The sequence below is a fragment of the Vicugna pacos genome, chromosome 10, assembly GCF_048564905.1.
Source record: "Vicugna pacos chromosome 10, VicPac4, whole genome shotgun sequence".
Taxonomy (NCBI): domain Eukaryota; kingdom Metazoa; phylum Chordata; class Mammalia; order Artiodactyla; family Camelidae; genus Vicugna; species Vicugna pacos.
In genome coordinates, this window is record NC_132996.1 from 32,661,014 (window position 1) to 32,687,723 (window position 26,710).

The 26,710-nt window shown below is 37.6% G+C and overlaps 1 protein-coding gene across 3 annotated transcripts in view; it reads right to left on the minus strand.

The window, feature by feature from the left end:
- The window catches only part of DENND5A (DENN domain containing 5A), a 76,095-nt gene that overhangs the window by 14,344 nt on the left and 35,041 nt on the right, over positions 1-26,710 (minus strand). For all 3 annotated transcript variants that reach the window (XM_072969481.1, XM_072969480.1, XM_072969482.1), the window contains 8 exons: positions 24,758-24,945; positions 19,121-19,438; positions 17,586-17,801; positions 16,847-17,081; positions 10,410-10,560; positions 9,539-9,632; positions 7,160-7,291; positions 3,676-3,828 (listed from right to left, as the gene is read on the minus strand). In XM_072969481.1, the coding sequence (XP_072825582.1) occupies positions 3,676-3,828; positions 7,160-7,291; positions 9,539-9,632; positions 10,410-10,560; positions 16,847-17,081; positions 17,586-17,801; positions 19,121-19,438; positions 24,758-24,945 (1,487 nt within the window). The remainder of the gene's footprint in view (positions 1-3,675; positions 3,829-7,159; positions 7,292-9,538; positions 9,633-10,409; positions 10,561-16,846; positions 17,082-17,585; positions 17,802-19,120; positions 19,439-24,757; positions 24,946-26,710) is intronic.

Sequence of the window (26,710 nt, forward strand, 5' to 3'; positions counted from 1 at the left end):
GCTATAGAGTCAAAGGCAAGAGCATCAGCAGGCCTGTGCCAGGAGGACACCTGGGCTCTCAGTGACAGTACTGGTGAGGAGGGAGCGCAAGAGCAAGAGTGAGAGAGCAGCAATGGGGCTCAGTCTCGTGACAGGGCACTGGAGGCTCTCTAGTCCAGGAGACACAAATTATTCTTTTCCACCTTTTGCAAAGGACCTGATTAGAAATGCAAGATTCAGTACAGCCTAACTATCCATTTGGGAATGTGGCCATACAATGTATAGCACCAGATTCTCCAAGAATGTCATATGCCTCAAAGATAAGAAACAACTCCTTCTCATTTACCAGTCCTCAAATGGCAGCAGTTACAAAACCAGTCTGAAAAACCAAACCTCATCTTTAATTGCCAGAAAAATATACTAGAGAAGGAAGTCCTTGTCCTTGGAAAATACCACCCAAAGCCAAAGACGGAGGTGAGGATACCAGAAGTTCTTACATGGACTTGCTGTAGGCAGCCTTGCAAAAGCAGGCAGTCAGCTAATAACAAAACCTAGGAGGCTAGCAGCAACAGCCACGGTTTGGGTTCACTCTGCTTTCTACGCAGATAGTATGGGTAGTTGCTCAGTAAGGCGCCCCCAGAAGGCGGTGGTAAGATCACTCTCAGAGTGAATTTGGTCACAGTCGGGGGTGCATGATGGTGGAGACCAGGGAACCAGGTTATAATCTCTGGACTGGAACATAACTGAAGAATGTCTCAGTGGGAGAAAAGTGGTCTAAACACAGGCTAGATGTGTTTAGCAAAATGGAGGCCTAAGGAGAACATGCTGCAGGAACCCCATAAAGATAGTCAGGGATTTCAGTCTCCAGCTGAACGTATGTCCCCGCCAGCAGGCACAGACCCTCAGTTCCTTCTGGTGACACTGTCAGTGCTTCACTTTTAGAGCTCTAAAAGCAGGACTCAGAAAAAAATGGAATCTCAACTGAAAAGCCCCTACTATTCTGTACCGGTTTCTCACCAAGTACCCTCTGTCAGTCCCAAGCGAGAAGAGGATCAAATGGGCTCCAAAAGAAATTTTCCCCATACTGTGGGAATTCCTGAAGGACATGGCTGCAAAGCCTCAGGGTACAGGTTTAAAACATGTGATATGGTATTATTATTTTCTAATGCTAATGCTTCACTAACTCCATTGAGATTTTTATGGAGAATATTAAACAGTCTGGGAGGTGTATGTTTTACCAAAACACTGAAAGAGCTCAACTATATGGCCAGGATTTCTAAACTTTAAGGAAAATAATAAAATGATTATGTATATTCCACTCATTTATTACAGAGAAAAGGACTGAAACAGAAATCCTTCATGTGGAACCCAGCATAATAACAGCTGTCATATGTTACATATCCACATGCCAGGTACTTATTTTTATTACATCTAATTATCAGAACAACCCTGAAAAGTAGGTTTTATTAACTCTGTATTTCAGATAAGGAAGACAAGACTAAGAAGTCATAAGTCACTTAAAGTCATCCAGTGGAGCGAGGGTTAAAATCCAAGTCTTTCTGACTCCAAAGCCCACAGTGTTGCTACTATACTACAGGACTCTCAAAAGAAATTTAGGGATGTGATACACAATTATTAACATTTAAAAAAATCTATAATCATAGTGCTGTTTATAATACTGAAAAATCAGAAATAACCTAAATGACCAATAATAAGGGATTAATTCAAGTACTGCACATCAATACAGAGAAACAGTAATTAAAACTGAGATTTTAGAATAATAACCACAAACATTTACAGAGAACCTCCAGATACTAGGCTCTGAGCTTAGTGCTTTACACAAATTATCTTATCAAATCCTCACAAGAATCCTATGGAGGTGTGTACTTTTAAAATTCCATTATACACATGAGGAAACAGAAGCTTAGTTTCACAAACTTACTAAGTGGGAATTAAACCCAGGACTATCAGATTTTAATCCTTACTATAGTATCACCTAAAAATTAGTTAAGGACATGGAGAAGATATTCTGAGGTGAGAAAAAACAAGTTCTAAAATATTATGTATAGTATGATCCCGTTCACATTTTTTTAAAAACAGCTTTACTGAGACATAATTCACATTACCATAAAATTCACACTTAAAAAATATACAATTTTCTGTGCCAAAAAAATCTGTTTTTTAGTATATTCACAGAGCTGTGTAACCATCACCACCACCTAATTTTAGATCATTTTCACTACCCCAAAAGAAATCCCATTAGCAGTCACTCTGCATTCCTCCCTTCGTCTAGCCTGTGGTAACCCCTAATCTACTTTCTGTCTATGGATTTGCCTATTGCGGACATTTTATATAAATGAGATGATACACCTTGTGGTCTTTTGTGACTGGCTCCTTTCACTTAGTATATTTTCAAATTTCATTCATATTGTACCATGTATCCATACTTCATTCCTTTTATTGCTGAATAATATTCCACTGTATGAATATACCACATTCAGTTTATCCACTCATCATCTTATGGACATTTGGGTTGTTCCACTTTTTGGCTGTTAAGAATAAGGCTACTATGAATATGAAGATTTTTATACACGTCTCTATAACAGACATGTTTCCATTTCTCATGAGTACAAAGCTAGAAGTGGACTTGCTGGTCATGTGATAACTCTGTTTAACATTTCAAGGGACTGACAGATTGTTTTCCAAAGTGGGTGCACCATTTTACATTCCCACTAGCAATATCTGAAGGTTCTAATTTTTCTATGTCCTTACAAACACTTGATATTGACTGCCTTTTAAATTTTAGCTATCTTAGTAGATGTGAAAAGGTATCTTACTGCGGTTCTGTTGGATTTTTCAACACATAGCTCTACATGGGCATACATGCACAGAAAAATGTTTTGAAGGACAGATGAGGTAGACCGTCTCTATGCCCATGAGAATGAAAACTCCAAAAGGGCAGAGATCTTGGTCTGTTTCGTTCACTGGGCTATCGCAAGTACCTACAACTGTGCCTGGTACACTGTAGGTCCTAAATAAACATTTGCTGGATACTTAGATTTATTTTCTAATTCTTCCATAATAAAACTGCCTTTGAAAACTTTTCAAATTCTTTTCAAGTTTAAAAATGCATGAGAGTATAAGCTGTCCATCTTGCCTGGTTATTCAAAGTAAGAGTATTTTGAAATAAAAGAAATTCTCTTCAGATAAAGCAGTAAAAAAATCAAACTTACTCAACTTTTTTGGTCTTCTCTCAAATCTTTAGAAAGTTAAGCTATCTGCATATAAAAGAAATGTTAATGACAGACCTTCTTGCACTGGGAATGTACAATTAGTGAAGGATCACTACAGTATGTTTGGTATTTCCTAGATCCAAGTTCTCTTTCTTTTGTGTTCTATCTCCAGACTAGGGCTAGCTACCAAACAGGATCTATCAGTCTGGCCTCCAGCTCTATTTACAGGAAAAAAGATGCCACTTTTAAAATGTCTGACAAACACATAGATTTATAAAGCTTATTTTTAGAGAAAATAGCTTGGGTCACATTTATTTACTTATTTGTTTAACTATTTTAACTCTCACTCCACTAGCACCATGAGCCATTCTTCAAAGCCAGCCAGTTGGAAAAGTGTGGCAAAGCTAGTGAGCAAAAACAGGAAGACTGCTTGCTTAGCAGGGAAGAGCCAGACATTCATTACCTGTTTCACCTGTAGCCCATGACTCCAGATCCTTTCCAGGAGGTCACAAAGGCTGGCAATTAAGGTGTTCTCTTCCACCCCTGTGATGTTCACCTCTCCGTGCCCTAACTCCACAGCCTCTCGGCCCATCTTCTCCACCAGCATCCTCTTGGTCTGTAAGAAATTAGTCAGTAAGATTAGATACCCACAGTGAGCAGGATCACATTCAACTGGAGAGGGCTGTGGCCACCTGCATAGCACATTTGCTGGGCTGGGAGGGACAAGAGGAGTCAGACCCACAGATAAAGAGTGTGTTTATTCTCCACCATATAGGTCAGATTATAGTACAGTGCCTTCTTTAAAAGTTTAGTTAAGAAGATAAGATGACCCTGAGCAAGTGATTTCATCACTCCAGATTCCGTTTTTACATTTATGAGGTGAAAAGAGTTGAACAAAATCCTTTGGTCATGAATGTCACCTCTGACATTAAATAAACCTTTAAGCATTTAATCCTAGGAATATATTTAAAGTACCTGTCAAGGGGATAAAAAATTGAGGAGGAATAATTTACTTTAAGGTAAAAATTTTCAAATGCTTATTGTAAAACAAAAACAAAAACACACACTGTATAATGATAGTTGCAGCTTTTATTACTATGTGCCAGGCACTGTTTTAAGTATTATTACATTATCCCATGTAAGCCTAATAATTCTGTGAGAAGTATTATTATTTTTCACAATTTACTGATAAGGAATTTGAGGTCAGAGAACTTAAGTAACTTGCCCAAATTCACACAGCAAAGAAATAGCAGATCTGGTCCTTGAACCTAAACCTGCCTGAATATTGAAACTAAGCTCTTAAGATTTAGTCATGTTATAAATTTGTGACATATAAAAATCTAAAAAGCAAGGGAAAAAAAATCACCCCATATCCTATCTTTCAGAAACAATAACTCAGTATTTTGGCTTATTTCTTTCCAGTGTTACTACTTTTAATGTTTTTATTGTGGAATATGTCTCATATGCACACACACATATATATATGTATATACTATTATTCTATCATAACCAACAACCAGGTTAAGAAATAAAATGTTGACCATCTATACCTTTGAAGCACTCACGTGGCTTCTCCAATCATCTTCCCAATCTAGAAGTGATCACTATCCTGATTATCACCTCTACTTGCATCCCTAAAGAATGTAGTTTAGTTCTGCAGGTATGCTTTCTCTTATTATTTTCTTTTTCACTCAACTTTGTGAAATTCATCCACACTGATGAACGTATCTGTTGTCTGTTTCCATCACTGTATAGCATTCCATTGTATGAATATACTGCAATTTACTATTTATTCTCCTACTGACTAGGGTTTGGGTTGTTTCCGATTTAGGACTATTACAAAGAACTCTGTTGCAAACTTCTTGTATTTCTCTCCTGGGTCATGCTCCAAAGGTTCGTCCAGGAAATATACTTAGGAGAAGAATACTCAATAATGAATGCTATGCTGTTTTCCAAAGTGGTCGTTCATACACATTTACACTTCCAACAGTAGCAGAGCTCCCAGCTGCTCCACATCCTAGCCAACAGTTGATAGTGTTAGGCTGATTACTGTATTTCTTCAATTCTAAGATGTACACTTTTCCACATACTAACAAATCTGAAATTAGGACACATTTCACAGTCATTGTTGCTCAGGCAGTAGACATACGTAAGTTGCCACTGACTGGACGTCCTTCTGGAAACTTGAGAATGAATGCAAGAGGCATGGAAAATAAATCTCAGAGACAAGAGAGGGGCCCTCTTTAAAGAAGGGCAGAAATATTCTTGATGGCAGAAAAGACAACACTGTTAGGGAAATTATGGATATCAATGACTCAGAATGAACTGATAAAGCTTTTTTAAAAAATACCTAAATTCAGATTATTAGTACTGATTTATCAATCTAACTTGTAACAGTAATAATTTATTCTGCCGAGAAAGTATATTTGATTTCATCATGTAAATGAGCACTGCTTAGAAACTGAAAATGCAGGAAAATCTTTTGTTTTCCATTAATGAATAAATAGGATGTAGTAGAGACCAAGTTAGTTCAACTGTCCTAAAAAGTATGGTATACTGACTTGGCTGAAAGGCTATATTTTTACTAGAAATTTAAATTCATAACTAAAACATTAAGTACACAAGAAACTGACACATTGTAAACTGACTATATGTCAATAAAAAAATAAAATAAATTTTAAAAAATAACTAAAACATTAAAAATTAAGAATGACTATCTTTAATCCAGCAATCCCACTTCTAAATATATATCAAAAAGAACAGAAATCAGGTTCTCAAAGAATTATCTGTACCCCCATGTTCACTGCAGTATTATTCATGACAGCCTAGATATGGAAACTACCTAAGCATCCATTGATAAGATGAATGAGTAAACAATATGTGGTATATATGTACCCTAGAATATTATTCAGCCTTAAAATAAGAAGGAAATCCTGCCATTTGCAGCAACATGGATGAACTTGAAGGACATTGTGCTAAGTGAAGTAAGCCAAACAGGACAAATACTACATGATTCCATTTCTATGAAGTATCTAAAATAGTTGAACAAATTCATAGACAAATTGATAGAAGGCCTAGAAGCAAAGAATAGAATGGTGGTTGCTAGCGGTAGGAGGGAAAAATAAGGAATTGTTGCTCAAAAAGTATAAAGTTTCAGTATTCATAGGTAAGATGAATCAGTTCTAGAGATCTGCTGTACAACATAGTACCCATAATTAACAATACAGTATTGTGCAATTTAAAATATGTTAAGAGGACAGATATCATGCTGTGTTCTTGTCACAAAAACAAACACAAAACAACGTAAGGAAATTTTTGGAAGTGACACATGTTTACTTTGATTGTGGTGATGGTATCACCAGTGTATGCATAGTCCAAACTCATCAAGATGTACACATTAAATGTGTGCAGTTTTCTGCATATCAATTAGACCTTAATAAAGCTTAAAAAATTAATATTTTTGTTGAGGGGAGAAAAACATCCTAACAACCAAGTTAAACTGAATAACACACTTTGGCCTAGCACATAATAGGCACTCAGTGAGTTCTTATTTCTAGATCACTGCTATCAGATTAAAATGGAGAGGGAAAAACATTTTCATGTGTGTAAGACTATTCTGCTGAAGACAATTCAACTACATTATTTAAGATATTACTTAAAACTGATGATTTTAAGTAATGAAAGATGTCTAAAATTAAAAATTGTATCTGCCTCTCAGTTTTAAAGAATACAACATATTAAGCTTATACCAAGCAAAGTGTGCTTTCTCTCAATTAATGGTTTATTTTATTTAAAACAAATACACCTAATTCCAAGTTAACAGGACCTTAAAACTAGATGTATCACATTATATTAACAGTTATTTTCAAAATCAAGAAAGAGTGATCAGAGCTAGGCCTTGGTCTCACCTTGGCCACCAAGAGAAATTCACAGGTGTCCACACTCACCTTGTTCCGGCATTCCTTCAGCAGACCCTCTACAAACTTCCAGTTGGTTTGGGCAATCACTGATGGGGAGAGGTTGGATAGTTTGGGCTGGCGGATGGTGCTGCCCATGTTCCTGGCTTCCTGAATGTACTTCTACAGCAAAAGGAAAAATCAAAGACTCAATGTGCCCAACCACACAGATCACAGGCGACCAGTACTGATGGTTCCTGAAGAGGGCACTATCACCCTGCACTTTCTTACTGCTTCTTTCCTAGGTTCAAGGCACAAAGTTTAAAATGCAACACTTGTGTCAGAGGGAAAAACTGAGATGATGTGATGAACTAATTCTTTTTCTCACGTAAAGCACTCCATGACTACTGGAATTACCTTTGCTTTAATGATTCAAGAGGTAGAAAACACATGGCTACAGCATGTATGAGTGTGCAAACTCTCATGAGTGGGCAAACCAACTCAAATCTCAGAGTAGTACTGAGAAAATCATTTCCCCCAGCAAGCTAGGAGGAATTTAACTCCTCTGCTCACTTCAAAGATATCCATCCTTGCTAAATTAGGGCCTGGAAAACATATGGGTACACTCAAAACACAACTGCATTTTCTGCTTTTTACAGTTTGCTGGTGATTCTCCATATGCTGTCTGTTTTAACACAGAACCCACATCAATGCAGTAAATTGCACACTGACATCCTCTCAGTATCCCAGGTTAACAATCAACATTTTTACCCTAGACTTCTTTCTTCCCCCATATTTATTCAAGTGCTACAATTCTGCCCATTCTACCTTTTGGCCCCTCAATCTGCCCCTACTACAAACCCCCAAGGTGGGCTTCAATTACTATCACCTAGATGACTGCTACCTGCCTCCTCACTTGTGAGCTACCTCCAGTACCTCTGCTCCAGAATATTCTGCCCACAGCCTCCTTCACACAACCACCACCAAGCTTTTGATCCTGCCCCCTCCTCTACTTGCAATGCTCATCTTTGTCTCTAACAATCCTATCATCCTCAAGACTTAAAACAGATGCTGATTCCTCCAGTCTTGTTTGAGATTACTCAACACAGAAGTGACCTCTGCTTTCTTTAATTAGCGACCAAACATTGGCGTGCTCTCCTATGGCCCTTCCTTCCAAAAGACTCTTCTACTGAAGTTAGTTGTGTACCTGTCTTTGCTCCCTTAATAAACTGGTATTCCCCGAGGACAAGGCTACCCTCTAGTCATCTTTATATTTCAAAGTGCTTACTGCAGTGATTTTTACCAAGAAAATGTGCTCAATAAACACTGTTGAAAGAAATAACATGGTTATGAGGTGTAAGACCCAAGGGAGACTTTTAAAATGACACCTACACCCAATACCCCTTGTGCTGCTCACAAAAACTCTTAAGTACAACTGTATCCTATATATCAGCCGTTAAAAATTCATAACTATACTTTGCAATTTTAATTTATTCCTTAAAAAAATAGCAAAGGCAAAATATTTTCCCATTCACTGAGGTGCCAGACACATATGAAAACAACACGCTTTACTGGATTTTATCTGTATAAAATGCAAATTTCAGAGTTTTTCCTCAAAGAGAAATTGCTGAAATAGTTTTCTGAAGGTGAAGCTCCATTTTCACAACTTCTCTGTAGCTCAGTAAGGCAGGGTCTCCAACCTGAGGTTTATAACTAGAAATTTTACTGGCAACAAGTTATAGTAGAGCTGAGAAGCTCAGCTTACAAGTAATGAGGACTCAGGTCAATTCAAGACTCCTCAATCCCCAGGCAACTGACAATAACATTCCTTTGCTCTTTTGAGAAAAAAAAGTCAAGATTATCTGTTTTAAATTAAGGTACAGAAAAAATGGGAAAAAAGGCCTCTCCTCCCCAGGTTCAGAGATTCACAGCATTAACCCAAGATCAGCTTTTCTGCCTTCTCACTCTAATAGAATTAACTTTTTTACTACCATACCACACACACAAAAAAAGTCACAAAAATTTTTAAAGGATTTCTCCCAAGTTTCAGACTCTTGTATTCTGAGATTCCTGTCACCCATCTCACACCCCTACCCCATGGGAGGAAATGAGTACCAGGCATGAGTGACTACTGAAAGGAGAGTAAAAGGCTCTTTTCTAAGCACTGACATCATTTCTGAACAGGGGTGCAAATCTGGCTCAGGGAGAGGATGTATGAGGTTAGTGGCCTGATACCACTTATGAAACATTGTACATCCTGGATTTGTCATGACCTGGGCCAATATCAGGTATCACACTAACTGATCCTATTATTACCCCTTCTTTCTGGGGAGGACATTTGAATCACACCAGAGGCCAAGGGAATGGGAAAGGGAAGGAGGGTGTAGCATGATAACAAAGTCACTCCTTGTCATTCTTAAGGTGTCTTACCTCTCTCTGGTCATTGTCTAAACGCAGGTGTTCTGTATGCTGCTTCTGCCGGTCTTTCCGCCTCCACTGGGCAGGGGCATTCCTTTTTGTCCACCTGACAAAATCAAAGCAGATAATTAAGATACCCTGCTAAGAAAGTAAGATTCAGTTAAAAATCTAGGAATCAATGCTGGGCATGGGAAACCACCAAGAAATCACCTGAGTAGCTCAGAAATCTTGAGGAAGAGAGGCTTAAAGATCAGTGACTGGGCAAGAAAGAAATAATTCTCTAGGGAACTAATATATATATTTCCATATATATCTATATCTTTATATATCAGAAGAGATATATCTATATATAAATATACATACATATTTGAGATACATATACATAAATCTATATATATATTTGAATATATATATATATATATCTCAAAACATCTACAAAAACTTCACTTGCAGATCCAAAACTATACTCACTCAACTCTGCCTGTGCTTTGATGCACTCATCTCCAAAAGCAACTAAGAAAAGTAATCTTGTTAAGTTATCTACTTTCAGTTCAGACTCCAATTATTCCAACCACCACTTACTGAAGATACAGTACTAGCTAAGTGTTGTATGGATTCAGCTGTGAGATGATTTCAACTCATCTGCAGTCCAGCCTTTTACAGGTCCTGACACAATTTGCACAGTGGAGACAGAAGCTGATGACACTCTGTCAACCTGTTTACTTGTTCAAACAAGTGAACAACCTGGACAGTTTGTGTCTTCTCCATATCTGCTTTACGAAAGTTAAGGTCTTAATGGAGATACTAGCCTAGGTCCAGATACTGTATGACCCTCACCACTGTGGCTAGGGAGCTGGATCAGGGAATCCCGGGACTGACTCACTTGTTGCTGGCTGGCCCAGTGGAAAGCACATCAGACTGCAGCTTAGGGAAGAAGCCCGGTTCATACTTCCCTTGTCCAATCTTCATGTCAAGTAAATGGGGGTGAACCGCAGTATGGTCGATTTTTGCCAGTCGCAGCTCAATTGCTTTCTCTAGATGAGAATGAAAAATTAAGCCCAACATTTAAAAAACTTATCATGTTCTGGGCCCTAAAATCAGTCTCAATAAATTTAAAATAATTTGAAGCATACAAAGTATATCCTGTGACCACAATAATCAATAATAATATCTTAAAAAGCAATAACACACTTCTAAATAACCCAGGGGTCAAAAAAGAAATCAAAAGGGAAATTAGAAAGAATTTTGAACTGAATAAAAATGAAAACACAAAATATCAAAATATGGGGAATGTTATTAAAACAGTACTTGAAAGATTTACAGCTTATCTTAGATAGAAGAAAGGTCTGAAACTAATGACCTTGGCTTCCACCTTAAGAAGCCAGAAAAAGAAGAGCATATTAAATCCCAATGAAGTACAAGAAAGGAAATAATAAAGGCCAGAGTGAAATCAATGAACTCAAACAGAGAAAATTAATAAATCCAAAAAAATGGTTCTTTCAAAAGATCAGTAAAAAATGATTAACTTCTATTTGGAGCAACATGGATGGACCCAGAGATTATCATACTAAGTGAAGTAAGTCAGACAGAGAACAATAAATACCATATGATATCACTTAAATGTGGAATCTAAAAAAATTATACAAATGAACTTATTTACAAAATAGACTCACAGATATAGGACACAATCTTATAGTTACCAAAGGCGAAAGGTGACGAGGGATAAATTAGGAGTCTGGGATTAACATATACATAACACAATATATATAAAATAGATAACCAACAACCAACCTATTGTATAGCACAGGGAACTATACTCAATATCTTGTAATAACCTACAATGGAAAAGGATCTAAAAAAAGAATAGACATATATATGCATAACTGAATCACTCTGCTGTACACATGAAATTAAGACAACGAAGGGAGGGTGGGAAGAAGGGAGGGAGGGAGGGAGAGAGATAAACTTCTGGTCAGATCAATCAGGAATTTAAAAAGACACAAACACCAACACACGAATGAGAGAAGTAATGGTGCTACAGATTCTACAGATATTAATAAGGGAATATTACAAATAATTTAATGCCAACAAATTTAACAATCAACAAAAGACACAAACTATCAGCGCTCACTCAAGAAAAGAGAAAACTTGAATGGCCCTATATCAATCTTTTAAATTGAATCTGTAGTCTAAAACCTTCCCACAGAGCAAACTCTAGGCCCAGAAGGCTTCACTGATAAATTCTGCTAAGCCTTTAAAGAAGAAATAATACCACTTATACAAGCTCTCCCAGGAAACTGAAGAGAGTATTTCCCGACTTATTCTACGAGGCCAGCATTATTATGATACCAAATCAGACCAATTTATTACAAGAAAATTATGAACCAAAGCCCTCATGAACATAGATGCAAAAATTCTAAACAAAATTTTAGTAACATGAATCCAATAATAAACAAAAAGATAATACATCACGTCCAAATAGAGTTTATCTCAGGAATGTAAAACTGGTTTACACATTCAAAAATCAATTAATGTAATATACCATATTAACAAACTAAAACCAAAAACCATGTAATTACCTCAATAGATGCAAAAAAGCATTTGGCAAAACAAAATAATCACTTCAGATAAAAAATAAAATAAAATAAAAAAACCTCAGCAAACTACTAACAGAGACCAACATTCTTAACTGATAAAAGGTATCCTTGAAAAATCATGGTGATAACACATACTTAATGATGAATGCTTTCCCTCTAAAATCAGATGTAAGACAAGCATGGCTATTCTTACCACTTCTATTTGACGCTGTACTATAGGTTCTAGTAAGTGCAATTAGGGAAGAAAAAGAAATAAAAGACATCAAGATTAGAAAGGAAAAAGTAAAACTATCGTTATTTGCAGGCAATGTGATTGTCTATGTAAAAAATCTGAAGGAATATACAAAAAACTACTAGAAGTTTAGTATGGGTACAGGACAGATCAATATACAAAACTCTTATATTTCTATACGTTAGCAATGAACAATACAAACTGAAATTTAAAAATACCTTTTATAATAGCACTAAACATGAAACAGGGATAAATCTGACAAAAGATAAGCAAAACCTGTTCACTGAAAACTACACAACTACTAAGAGAAAATAAAGATCTAATTAAATGGAGAGATATGCCATATTCATGTACCAGAAAACTCAATAATGTTAAAATATCAAATCTCCCTCAACTGATCTATAGATTCAAGACAATCTAATCCAATTGAAATTTTCAGGTTATTTGTAGATTGGCAGCTGATTCTACACATGTATGAAAAACAACCTACAATAGCCAAAACAACCTTGAAAACAAGAACAAAGTTGAAGAACTAACACTATCTGACTTCAAGATTTAAAATAAAGCTACAGTAATCACAACAGTGTAGTATTGGTGTAAATGTAGACTAACAAATCAATGAAACAGAACAAAGAATCCAGAAGTAGATTCATACATATTTAGATCACTAATATTTTGACAAAGGTGAAAAGACAATTCATCAGAGACAGGACAGTATTTTCAACATATGATTCTGGAACGACTGGATATCCATATGGAAAAAATAAACTTGGACTCTTAGCTTACAATACTTACCAAAATCAGCTTGAAATGGATCAATAGACCTAAATTTAAAGTCTAAAACTAAAAATCTCCTAGAAGGATATATACAGAAAAAAAAAATCTATGTGACCTTGGTTAGGAAAAATTTCTTAGATACATTACCAAAAGCAAAATCTGTTTTAAAAAAAACTGATAAAGTAGGTTTCACCAAAATTAAGAACTGTTCTTTGAAAGATGCAATTAAGAGAGCAAAAAGACAAGCTACAGAATGGGGGAAATATCTGCAAATCATGTATCTAATAGAGGACCTGTATCAGAACATATAAAGAACATTTAAAACTCAATAACAAGAAAACAACACAATTAAAAATGGGCAAAAGATTTACATAGGCACTTCACCACAGACGATGTGTGAATGGCAAATAAGCAAAAGAAAAAATGCACAACATTATTAGTCATTAGGAATATGCAACTCAAAACCACCATGAGATACTACTACACACCTATTAGATGGCTAAAATTGAAAAGACCGAGCACACCAAATGTTAACAAAATGTAGAAGAATTATAACTCTCATACACTGCTAGTGGGAATGTAAAATACACAACTACTCTGAAAGATAATTTGGCAATTTCTTTAAAAAGTCAACATATAAAAATCAAATGATGCAGTCACTCTACTCCTAGGTATTTATCCAAGGGAAAAGAAGACACATGTCTATACAAAAACTTATACACAAAGGTTCACAGCTCAAATGCCCACCAACAGGTAAACAGACAAACTGTGGTGATATCCATACCAGGGAATACTACTCAACAACAAAAGGAACATGAATGAATCTCAATATAATTATGCTGAGTAAAAGAACAGACTAAAATAAAAAATATATACTATATGGTGCCATTTATATAAAAATCTAGAAAATTCAAACTCTATAATAACAGAAATCATATCAGTGGTTGCCTGGAGACTGAGGGTGACAGGGGAGAGGGAATGGGATGGAGGTATTACAAAAGGGCATGAGATACTAACTAATATATAAAAAATAGGTAAACAAGTCTATACTGTATAGCACAGGGAACTATATTCAATATCTTGTAGTAATTTATGGTGAAAGAGAATATGAAAAACGAATATATGTGTTCCTTTATGACTGAAGCATTGTGCTATATACCAGAAATTGACACAACATTGTACTTCATAAATGTTCACAACATTATACTTATATAAAAATGTATTTAAATAAATAAATAAATAACAAAAGGGCATGAGAAAACCTTTGAGGGTGACGGGTATGTTCCTGATGTGAGTGTGTACTTATAACAAAACTTTAAATATGTGCAGTTTACTGTATGTCAATTACATCTCAAAAATTTTGGAGTCAGAACAAAAAAAGGCTGGTAATTCTCCTGGTATTTTCTAGATACATGTAAAAATATCTCATCCTTGGGCCTTGCTGAGTATCCTAGGTCAAGTTGTGTTCTCTCTCTGGGCCTAACTTACTTCCTCCCACCCTTATTTTCATTCAATAGAACTTATTAAGTCTCTCAAAAGTGCAAGGCACTATTCTAGGTCCTCCAGAACAATGGTGAGACAAAGGAAAATTTTTACCTGTAAAATGAGTGAGTGGAGTTAACTGCCAGCAAGAAGCCTTCTAAATGTAACACCTTAAAGGATCTCCAAAAAGGTACCTTTAGTTATGTTTTTACCATTTTTCAATCAGACTGATTCAAGAAGCTGAGATGTCCACACGGAATGGGGTGAGGGAGTTGAACTACTCCTCCTCCAGGCTAGAAATCTGAGGCCAGTGGCAAGAACTCTGGCCTAGCATATTTGGAGTGCATATCTCAGGGGCATACCTCAGGGATATACCAATGGCAAAGATATTCCCGTGATTCTGGGAGCAGAGCGATGCAGCTGTCTGAAGGGTCTCTGTGATACCTGTTTTTCTGATATGAGTTATAGAAATGAGGGTTAGTTAACCCTCCTTCCATATCCCACAGCCCACATTCTAACAGGACCACAGAAACTTATGTCCTGGCCACAAATGAGACCAGAATAATTCAAATCAGTATTTGGTGATCGACGAATGGATTACAGATGGGCTGAGAACTGACTGCCTCAACCCTATGAGCAGAAGGGCAAGGACTCAAGTGGCAAGAGCCTCTCACTTCATAGCCTCCAGCTATAAGCAGACTCCTCACTTTGTTCCCACAAGCTGTACATAAATACTGTCATCTTTAAGTGTAACACAACATGAAAAGATTGGGAAGTCCTGATTTAAATGAATGGTTTAGGAGATATTTCTCTAAACTCACAATCTTGTAAAAATCTCCATCAAGCTTCCCAGGACCAAAGCCTTAGGCAGGGTTCAGGAATCTGAAACTTGATGTGTTCCAGGAGGCAAGGATGACTGTGTTACAGTACTCCACTTGCATGGGCAACATGTCCTCAAGTCTTATCCAAGAGGACCATCACCTTGATGAAATGCCTGGAGCAAGAACTGAGAAATAAAGTCAGAAGGCTATCAAATGTTAGGCTGATGAAGCCATGACTTAATTCAAAACTGTCACCATTTGTATCTTCAAAACCTAAAAAATGCCTGGCACTTTCATTCATTCATTCAGTAGCTATTTGGTGAACATTAACCATATGTTGGGCATGTAGTGGGTATTTATATTTGGTAAATGAATGAACAAAATATACAAAAAGGCTATATAACAAGGACATGGAATATCCCACAAGGAAGTGAACACACTACTTAATCTGACATCTCAAGCTGAGACTATTCTCTAGCTAAACTGATCTAGATGAGGCCTCTGTGAACAAAAAGGTGTATTCCATCATGCAAGCTGCAAACGGCTTTTAACATCTATATGTGCTGGGCACAATGCTAGAGGATCGGGGGTAAGACAATGAATAAATACAGTCTCTGCTCTTAAACTGCTCCCTGATAATGGCAGCTCAAAAGAACAGAGATTATAAAGGGGAGGCAAGAACAAAGTACCACAGGAGCTCAGCAGAGGAATCGCCTCAGCCTAAGAGCATCAGAGAATGCTTCACAGAGGAGACACATCAGCTGGATTTTTGTCAACAGCTTACCCATAACTCATTTGCCCCTTCTTTCTTGCTAACAGAATCCTGATACTGTTCAGGGTAACATTACAGAACTCACTTTCACAGCCTCTCTTGCACTTAAGAGTGGTCACATAACATGGTTCTGGCCTATGAAACAATAGAAGTTGTTGGGAATTTCTGAGAAAGCTTTTGCTTTCTGATATAAGAGGGAAAATACAGCTGGCATCAACTTTCCTCTTTGCCCTGAACATGAACAAAAAAGGTCTCTTGTTGCAAAGAGGCAACAAGTATGAATACAAAAGTCAACATGCTAAGGATAGCTGAGTGAAAAGATAGAATCTCAGTTCCTGACTACATTGTTGAGTAGCTGGGCAACCACCAATTCTGCACTTCTTGACAATTTAAGAAAAAGAACTCCCATTTGTCTAATGCACTGTTGATTAGATTCTCTTGTACTTACAGCAGGACCCATTCCTAACTGACACAGTGTTAAAAGGATGAGAAGAAGTGTGCCAGGCAAAAAAGATGGGAAAGCATTTCAGGCAATGGGAACAACTTATGCAAAAGCAGAAACAGGGAAAGAAGCTGGCATGTTTAGGAACAATGACACAATCCAAGAGGCTAGAAAATGCAGCAACAAGGAGGCCTCACTTGCTTCATCCACAGTGGTACACTTCTGGTACATGGATGTGCGCAGAGTAGGTGTCCGAACATTCAACAGCCTGATCTTGTCTACTCGAGAATCAAACACCCGGAGCACAGGATCTTTATCGTCATCGTCATGACACATGATTTTGTTGTCAATGAAAGAAGCAAACATCTGGGTCTCCAGGAATCTTGAGAGGAAAGGCAAGTAGGGCTCAGGCTGATCTGACAGAAAAGACGCCTGGTGAGACCAAAAGGAAACAGACAGTCATCGACAGGGAAAAGGGAAAAGGGCATGTCAGCCTTAAACAGCCAAGGCTACATATCCAAGGGATTCAGTAGGTCAATTCTTCTCTGAAGCTTTCTAGGTCTTTATGAAAAGCAAACAGCAAAATCTCTTCATCATTTTTTTAAGTCATACAATTTCAGATATCCTGAAACTTTGACACATTGGCCCAGACTTACTCAGGTAACCTACTGTGGCAACCAATGTTTCCATAATCCTGGTGTTCAACCTGCACATGCACCTTTGCCTAAGAGAGCTCTTTGACCGAAGGTAAATCACCTGACAGCAATAATCAGCACTCTGCTCTAAAGCACTCAGACCTTACATTGTTTATCAACATCAGAGGACCATGAACTTGTTTCCAGCACATAACTGAAAGAAAAACTCATCTTCAGTCACATCTTTAAGAGGGTCTGGTATGTTCTCATTAAACCACTTCCCCAGCAGGATTATACTCACTTTATCAAAGTTTTGCATCTGCTCCCTGTTGGTAAACCAAGACTCCTTATCCTGGCTGGGCTGAATGACAAACACCTCATAATCTGCAAACATCTGAGTAAAACGATTTGCAAAAACCTCCCGGATCTGAATGTTTAGCTGGTAAATCCTGAGTTCTTCTTCATCACACTGAACTTTGAGATCCTTATTGCTGCTGGGGTCGTCACGTACTTCCAGCTACAAAAAAAGAAACAACAGTTGAGAACATACAAGCTTTTCCTTTTATCCCAAAGAAATGCAACTCATCCTTTCTTCCCACAACGGTCACTTACTTTGCAGCAAATGGAGAAAATAAACAAAAGAGGGGGAAAAAAAAGAATTCTATATATGTATATGTATGGCTGAACTATTATGCTGTACACCAGAAACTGACACAACATTGTCAACTTACTATACTTCAATTTAAATTAATTACTTAATTTTTAAAAAGAGAGAGAAAAAAGAAGCACTGGGGGAAAAAAAAGGGGATTATGACACAGAGAAGAGATAGGTTAGGGCATTCCACTTGCAGGTACCCAGGAACTTAATGAAAGTGGAGATAAACTCATTACGGGCAGAGAGAGATTAAGCAATAGAGAAAAAGGTACTAGTTATCTCAAGGGTAAGGGGAAGGAGGGAATCTGGGAAGTCCATGAGAAAATTATGCAAAGCAACAAGGTCAGACTCTGGCTCTCCCTTTATCTTTTTCTCCCCCATATCATTTTCCCTATCTTTCTCCCTAAAAATTTTTCCTTACTGGTCTTTTTTAACCTTTTTAATCTCTCTAAATATTTCTCTGCTCTTCTTTAACTGGCCATGATTTTTCTAATATCTGCTCTACTAATTAAATAAACCAGGAAAATGGAAAAACTAAAAAAACAGCCCAACAAAAATGATTATAGAACCCCATTGTTTATACGTAATTTAAGAAAGTAATTTAACAGTGAGAATGGGAGGGTGAAAAGACGGGTAAACAACTATAGAAAGTGGACAGTCGCATCAAAGTCAGGAAATGGAAAGCTAAGTACATCCCTGGGAAGAACAGAGGACTAGAATTCAAGAAGACCAGGTTCCAGCCTCAGTTCAGACACACAGAAGCATTTAATTTTAGGTGAAACACTCAGGCTCTCTAAGCCTCAGTTTCTTGAGCTATAAAAACAAGAATCAACAATTCCTGCTCTGTGTGCTTTAGGTTGCTATGAAATTCACAGGGCGATGGATCTGAAAGAGGTCTGAACACAAAGACTGCCACCATCATCCCTCCAAATCTCTATGTTGTAGTGTTTACAGAGAATGACAGCAGTTTCTCCTTGACGCCCAAGTGAGAAGCTACCAAGATTTGAATTCAAGTAGCATTTATACTAGGATAATGTCTGCCAGAGCTAAATCCAGTCTTCCACACAGAGCATTCTTCTGCTACTCACAAACATGCCTTTCCCTGAACTGAGTGCCTTCTCACACCACACTTTATTCCACCAGGACATCACCTTAGCAACGGCCCGTATACAGCATCTTACCTTCTCCAGGCTCACCCCAGTCCTCTTGACCAAGGCTTGCAGGCGGGCAATTGTTTCATTCTCCTTGAGGAGCTCATAGGAATGCAAAGGGGAGCCTGCGATGTTCCCATTCCTCTTGTCGGAAACAAGCTCAGAGGCCCGGAGCCTCTTCAGCTTAGAGGCACTCTCGCTGCAATGAAGGTTCCCTTCAGGGGGAATGCCAAATGCCATGAGAATCTCAGAGACTTCCTGGACAAACTCCAATTTGTTGGGAAACTGAGGCAAGTCCTCTGGCAGCTCAATGAAGTGGTTGTCAATGTCCACAAAGCAGAGGTTAGCCTGGCAGTCAAAACAGGATGAGGAATATGAACAACTCCAGAGTAATAAGGAAGAGGCTTTACAGGGAATAATGAACAAGAAAGGAAAGAGCAACCATCTGCAATGGGCAAAATGAGGCATGGTACGAAGAAAAGAGGTGGGAAGGAGGTAGACCTGGGTTCCATCTTCCCCTGATGCTTTCTAGTTGTGGGATCTTGGGAAAGTTACTTAATTCTGTTCCCTTAGCTATAAAATGGAGATAAAGAGGTAACACCTTAGAAAGTGATAAAGATAAAATAATGACATAGATGTTTAGCACCTAGCACAAAATTTCTCACATATAGTAAATGTTCATAAAATATTTGCTGAATTCTTACAGTAGTAAAAAGAATACTAGGAGTGTGTCTGGGTTCCAGACCTGACTCTGTCCCTATCTTCCAATGCGATCCTGAGTATACGGTTATCCCTGTCTGAGCCTCAGTCCTAACTTCTAAGATTTGGTGGCTGGTCTTGATTTTTATGCTTCCTTCTGGCTTTAAGATTGCTTCTGAGAGGATGTAGAGAGACAGTACTTTCATACACTACTGAAGAAATAGGTAAGCTGGATTAACAAAGAACAACCTAGCAATATCTATCCTTACTTTACAAATAAAACTGACACAGAGAGGTTAAATAATTTGTCCAAAGTTACACAGCTAATAAATAGCTAGTAAGCAGTAGAGGTGGGATGTGAACTCAGCTAGCCTGACTTCAGTCATACCCTCAAGCTCTTAACCATTCACTCTTCTCCATAGAAATCTTACACATTTCTTGTTCAATTTAACATAAATATTTTATAGTTCTCGTCCCTGTTGGAATCTTCTTGCAGTGCAGCTATAAATCAGAAAAGCCTTTTATTTTTGTTTATTTATCTTATAACCATGAACCAGTTCTACCTAAGACAACTGTCACCTCCTTCACTTCCTCCACTGCCTTATTAACTGCTTCAATGTTTGTTGTAACAAGGATAATAAAATTAACCTATGTCATAGGTTTGTTTTGAAGATTATGAGACAATTTATGTCAAGGATTTAGGACAGCGTCAGGTTCATTAGTATATAACAAATGTCAATTAACATTGTTATTATCACTGTGGAATATAAAACTTAAATAAATGAGTATATCTATATATATACACAATATTATTGGATAGGAAAATTCCGTAATGAAAAGCTGCTAAAAATCCCATTTACTTGTAAATTTAATGTAAATTTTTCTTAAATCCCAGAAAGATTTTTTTTAAGTTTTTTTTTTCCAGTGGGGGGGGATTAGGTTTATTTATTTATTTATTTTAAATGGAGGTACTGGGGATTTAACCCAGGACCTTGTGTGTGCTAAGCACACACTCTACCACTGAGCTATACTCTCCCCCAAGATTTTTATTTTTTTTAAATGGAGTATCTGATGAACTGCTTCATCAGAATAAAAGAAAACAATAGCCAAGAAAATACCCTCTTGGTTCTCCTCTCTTTAGAGGAAAAAAAGCAGTTTGTCCAATAGGAAACACAGAGGTAGCCAAATATAACTACATGCACTCAACAATGTTTGGTTGGCTTTTCTCCCACTATTAGCTAAACATAGAATGTCTGTAAAGAATTTTATAAACTCCAAATGCTGTGTCCACATATTGTAGATACTCCTGGTCAGAGATAGCTAGAGGAGAAAAAGCAGCTCAGTTACACTTCAGAGATTAACACAGTCTCTGAGACAACACTACTAGCCATTCTTTGCAGAGCTGGGCTGAAGCAGGCAGGGATAAGAAAGTAAAGTTTAAAAGGAGGCCATGCAATTAATTGGCTCATACAACAGCCTCACACTCTTTCCACCCAGTACACAGAGGGCTCTGGCAAACAGGAGAAACTTGCAAATCTACCTCAAACTCCTTGCTCTTCCCTTTCCTCATCTGAAAAGAGGCCAACTTTTGAAACAGCTTGGGGACAAGAAGCAGCCTGGAAGAGGCACTGAACCCAAGTGATAAGTTTTCCTCAGTTAAACTCTTGCCTTGTTGGAAGAGGCCATGTGAAGACTTAGCTGCTCTGGGGTAGTGATCACATGGATATCCAAAACCACAAAAAGTTTCCCAAATCTCTTCCTGCAGAAGCCCTGAGTTCTTAACATCAAATCACTGCCAGCCTCACCTGCTAGTCCATCTCCAAGTTACTCACTGAAGGGGAGCTCAACAGATTACTGGGGAAAAGCTATTGAAAAAATATCCTGAGAAAGGAGGGGGAAAAAGTAGGAAAGAAAGAAGGGCCCAAGATAGAAAGAAGTAACACCCTCTTCCCCTGACATAGCTGCGGACGAACTGCCTCCTTCCTGTGTTCAGACAATGAAACCCCAAAGAGAAGCATAGGACAAAGGCTGCCTCACAAAGGCAGCGCAGCACTCTCACTTGCTCAGGGCCAGCTGAGCTCATGTGTTGGTGTGAAAAGAAACAAAGGGCTTTTCACAGACTTCTGATGCCCAAAATGGGGCAGCAATTCATCAATTCTGATTTAGGGGGTTAGGGAATTGTACACTCTCCATGCCTCTGGAGAAAGTCCCTTTTATAAATCAAGTGTGCCCCACCCCACTACCCTGATGATGTCCACTTCTATAGGCCCAAGTGAATTTCCCAGCCTCACAGCTTCCTTCTAACAGTGTAAAGATACCACAGGATGTCCATCAGAATGTTCAAAGTAGTTATCCCTGGGTGGTTAAATTTGAGGAATTTTTACTTAATACTTTTGTGCACTGTTAAAAATTTGTACTATTAACATATCATTTCTGAGACATCCCAAAGTTGTCTTTCAGAGATATTATCATTCTCCATTCATTATGTGTACCTTTCAATGGTGCTTCACCCCTTGAGAAAGCCAGTCTTTTCTCACCAGCCTAAACTGTTTCATGGAGCGGACTACACAGACTCATATCCCAGAGGTTATCTGCTAAAAATCAAAGTAGAAAATATCCAGCTATGTAACTGTCCCCACAAATATGCGACTTTCAAAGGGACAGACTGGATAAAGTGGGGCTCTGAAATCCTTTAACTGCTTATGAAGTACACAAAGGTATTCTACAATCCCACTGTCACCATTCCTTCTCAAGTAGACCACAAGGAAAGACAGTGTACAAAAGATGCAGCAGTAGTGGGGAATATTGCAAAAGCAGAGGCTCCAATACCCCAGAACAGAGTAAACTTTTGGGTTTCTCATCTCATCCCATTAAGAAGACTGCTGGTCTCTCAGTTAGACTCTTCGCACACCCACATACAGGAAGCACACAAAGAATACTGCTGAGAGATCTTACAGGGAGCAGAACCTGCCCCTAGTATACAGCAAGCTGATGCCAAAGATAAAAATAAAACAGAAATCTGGCTTCTTGCCTAGTGACCTATTTATCAGATTATGCATGCCTCTTTAGCTTTCTACCTTCAACCATTTTTATTACTCCTACCATGACTTTTACAAAATTATAATTAGGTTTACCAGGAAGAGGTGTCAATATTAAATATGCTCTGTTTAAAGCAAACAACAAAAAGCTCCCCACTCTCCAATCTTTGATATCTACTCTTTATACATATTTATCAGTAGACAAATACACATAAAAACCCAATGCCCCAGCTGGATGGTTTTCTCCATAACTGTGAAAGTCAAAATGGACTTAACATTGTTAAGAGAGCATCTCTAAAATGGAACCAGGAGGCCATTAAGGAGTGTGATGTATGCACACTCAGCCCGGATGCGATCTGACCTTTTGACCTGATGAAGTCATCCAGCACCTGCCAGAACTTGAGATACTTATCAGACCTTTATCCTAAAATAATTTGTGACAGTCTATATACTTACAGGACCCCTACCCTAAAATAACTTGTAATTCCTTGAGAACAAATATTTTGACTTATGTCAGAGTCAGTCACAAGTCTCACCAGGCAACTTTTAATGACTTTGTGGCTTTTTGTCTTTATAAGACCCTGACTCTTTTTCTTCTTCAGAACACTCTTTCAGGGTTACCTGACTCTGTGTCTCCCCAAGTGCAATTCTTAAGTCCCCAAATAAACTCTTTTAGCAGCCTCCTGTATTTTTTTTTTTTTTGGTTGACATCATTTACATCTTTTCTTTCTTAATTAACCTTTTCCCACCCTAAAGGGCACAAAGTTCAATAGAATCGAAGGAGCAAAGGAGGTAGAAATGGAAGAAGCCACAAGGAAGATGTTCCGAAGCTAAAACAAAAGGAGAGAGAAAAAGAGATGTATCTGGCTATAATTTAAGTATTACAGGTATGATCCAATGATCAGGCATGTTCATCAGGTGGCTGCCCAGACATGCCCAACAACATGAGTACTACTCAGATCCAATTTCATGAGAACGGTCTCTTCTTTGGAGGTCCTCTTACTCATATTCCTCAGTTATACACAAAAATTCTCCCCACCAAAAAAATGTTGCTGGAGGGATAAGACAGAGTTATGTTGGTACTAGTGTATGCATAAATCCAAAGTCTTCTTCCCAGGCCTTTCTATTGACTATGAAATTCAGAGCAGGAAAGCCCTTCCCCCAGCTAGTTTCCTATCAGCCACAAAATGACCAAAAGAGGTAGACCAGTTCTACCGGTCATTTTAGAAAAATAAGAAATAAAACAATCTTATTTCTAATGATGCTTTAAGGCTATTTTAGAATGAAGTAGGAAATAAACAAATAAATATATAATTTTAATCAATTATTTTAGTATTTGAAACAATAGGGAAGAGGAGCAGGCCATCTCTCAGAGAAAGAGAGGAAACACATTCTCTCAGGGCCTTCCTTATCTTGAACAAGGAAAGTTTTCAAAGCTAGCTCAGTACCACAAGAATCGCTATAATCAGGTCAACTTTTACAGAGCAACAGTGGCCTATAAAAGAAAACCACTGATTTATTAACACGTCTGACTACTAAGGAAGTTATGAAATTATAGTATGTCGAATTTCCTTAAACAATGGGGTGAAAAGTATAGAAGTAAAATACAATTTAAATGTATGATAATTGTTGAAGCTAAGTACTGAAAACAGAGATTCATTATACTACTCTTCTGTGTAAGTTTAAAGTTTTACATAAAAAAAGATTTTTCTAATAGATGTCTTAAAAATATGTGAAATATGGTGTTTGAAAAAATGAGTATGAAAAAAGCAATTCACAATAGTATAAACACAGAAATTACGATAAATGCATGTCAGATGATAAAGGAAGCAAGTGTTTCTAGAATGATGGGCTCATCGCAAAGCCCTTCTCTCCCAAATCCTGTATCAGACCCAGAAGCACTAGCACCCAAGCTCTACATTTCTCTCACCTCTTGAGGCAGCTCCAGCTTTGACCGGTCATCCAGGCCATTGGAATGCAAGCCCATCAGGTATGGCACAGGAGCATCTAAGAAATGTAGGAGAGAAGCCGGGAGAATAGGAACATAGACATGCTGCCACTGGAAAGGAAACATGAGAGCTGTAATTGTCTCCGCCACAGTCATCAGTCTCTGGTAATCTAGGTCAAAAACAAAACAAAACACACATACAAACCAGTCAAAAACGAGGCACTTGCTTCCCAAATAGTAAGTTAAAACCTTCAATATAATTTCACATTTAGAAAGGATCAGGATAAACTTCAGTAAGGATATGCTCACAGTATGATTCCCTTGGGGGTATCAGAGAGATAAACCAGAGACCTCAGTGGACCACAAGTTGAAATATACCCCCCACACAGGTCCCTGCTAGTAATAAAATTTAATATGGAAATATAATAGAAATCATAAATAACACTTTGCTCCAAATACTCAACCAGAATGTTAAGTAGATTCTCTTAAGTAGAAGGGGGGGTGGGGCAGGGAACTGGAACAAAAAGAAAAGGAACAGTGGCCTGGGTCTCTGTTCAGTATGAATGCCAAAATACCTCATTTACCGCACATACATCTATGTTCTGTAAGGGGTTGATGTGAACTTGCCTTCAAGATCAAGCCCAAAGAACCACTGAGCATGCAGAAGGTGGTTTTCCACATTAGCAAGTCTGCCCTCCACCTGGCAACCTTTCCTGAGTGGGAATAGCATGAAAGTGTCATTTTAACACTTTGACAAAAAGCTTCCCTAAATTTGACTCAGAAGATTGACTTTCATTATTCAAAACTCTTATTCTAGGTCAGAGATTATAGCTTGGAAGGAAAGTCTCGTGCTCAAAGTTTGGCTTTTCTTCAGAATGCAATTTCTAGACCTGTTTTATTTTTCAAGTGAATAAAAGAAAAACACTGGTAAAGCCAATAAAATGGACTGATTAAAACTGAAATTTTAAAAATTACTATTCACAAAAGGTATGATGGTTTCAGGCACTTAAGGACAAAACAGGAACACAAATTTTAAAATCATATGAGCAAAATCTTCCTAGAATGGCTGGTTTTCAAATGAGTTTTCATAGGGTTTAAATGGTTTTATGTACTAAAAACCCAGGCCACCATTTACAAATCACAGCTTGGTTCATAAAGGAGTTATAAGTAACAAAAAGCTTTCCAGAAAATGAAGAATGAGTAGAAAGTGAGCAGAAGCTGATTATGTATCAACTTGGTAGAGGTTTCAGCAAAGCATCCTACATTTGCTCACCAATAAAACTCTGGAGCCACTTACCACCTTGCTCCTGGCTAAGCATGACCTGGAAATAGTTCTGCTTTTTTTAAACTAATAATGCAAATAAATAAAAATTAATGACTAAAACTTCATCATCTCAAACACTGAGTACACTAGAGGACAGTGCCTCATGCTTCTTTGGGGAAAACTAAGTCATTTGATAGATAAGTGACATAAACAATAGATAAAACTGATCACCAATAATAATTTTTAAAAAAATACAACTGATTAGCAGAAGGACAAAAGAGTACAGGCTTTTCATATTCACTAAAGATAAGAGACAGACTGATGAGAGTTCAAGGAGAGAGTCGATCTCATTTTTCATTATGCCCACACAAAGCACTGTCATTCCCATGCTAAAAACTATTTGGTGAGGATCCTCTCCTCAGTGAAGCGACAACAAGAATATTTCCCAAATTACAAAAAACAAAAAAACACTCTTTCAAGGATTAAATTAGATAATCTACATATCCTTCCAGGAAAAGTATTTAGTCCAACATAAAAGCAAGCAACAACTAATTAACAAATTTAGACTACCGCAAATTCTATTTTCAGCTTCTTCTAAGGTATCTCATTTCCATGGGGCACCTGTACAAATGCTTGTTTATCTGCTCTCTGTTAAAATCTTCTTGCTCTAT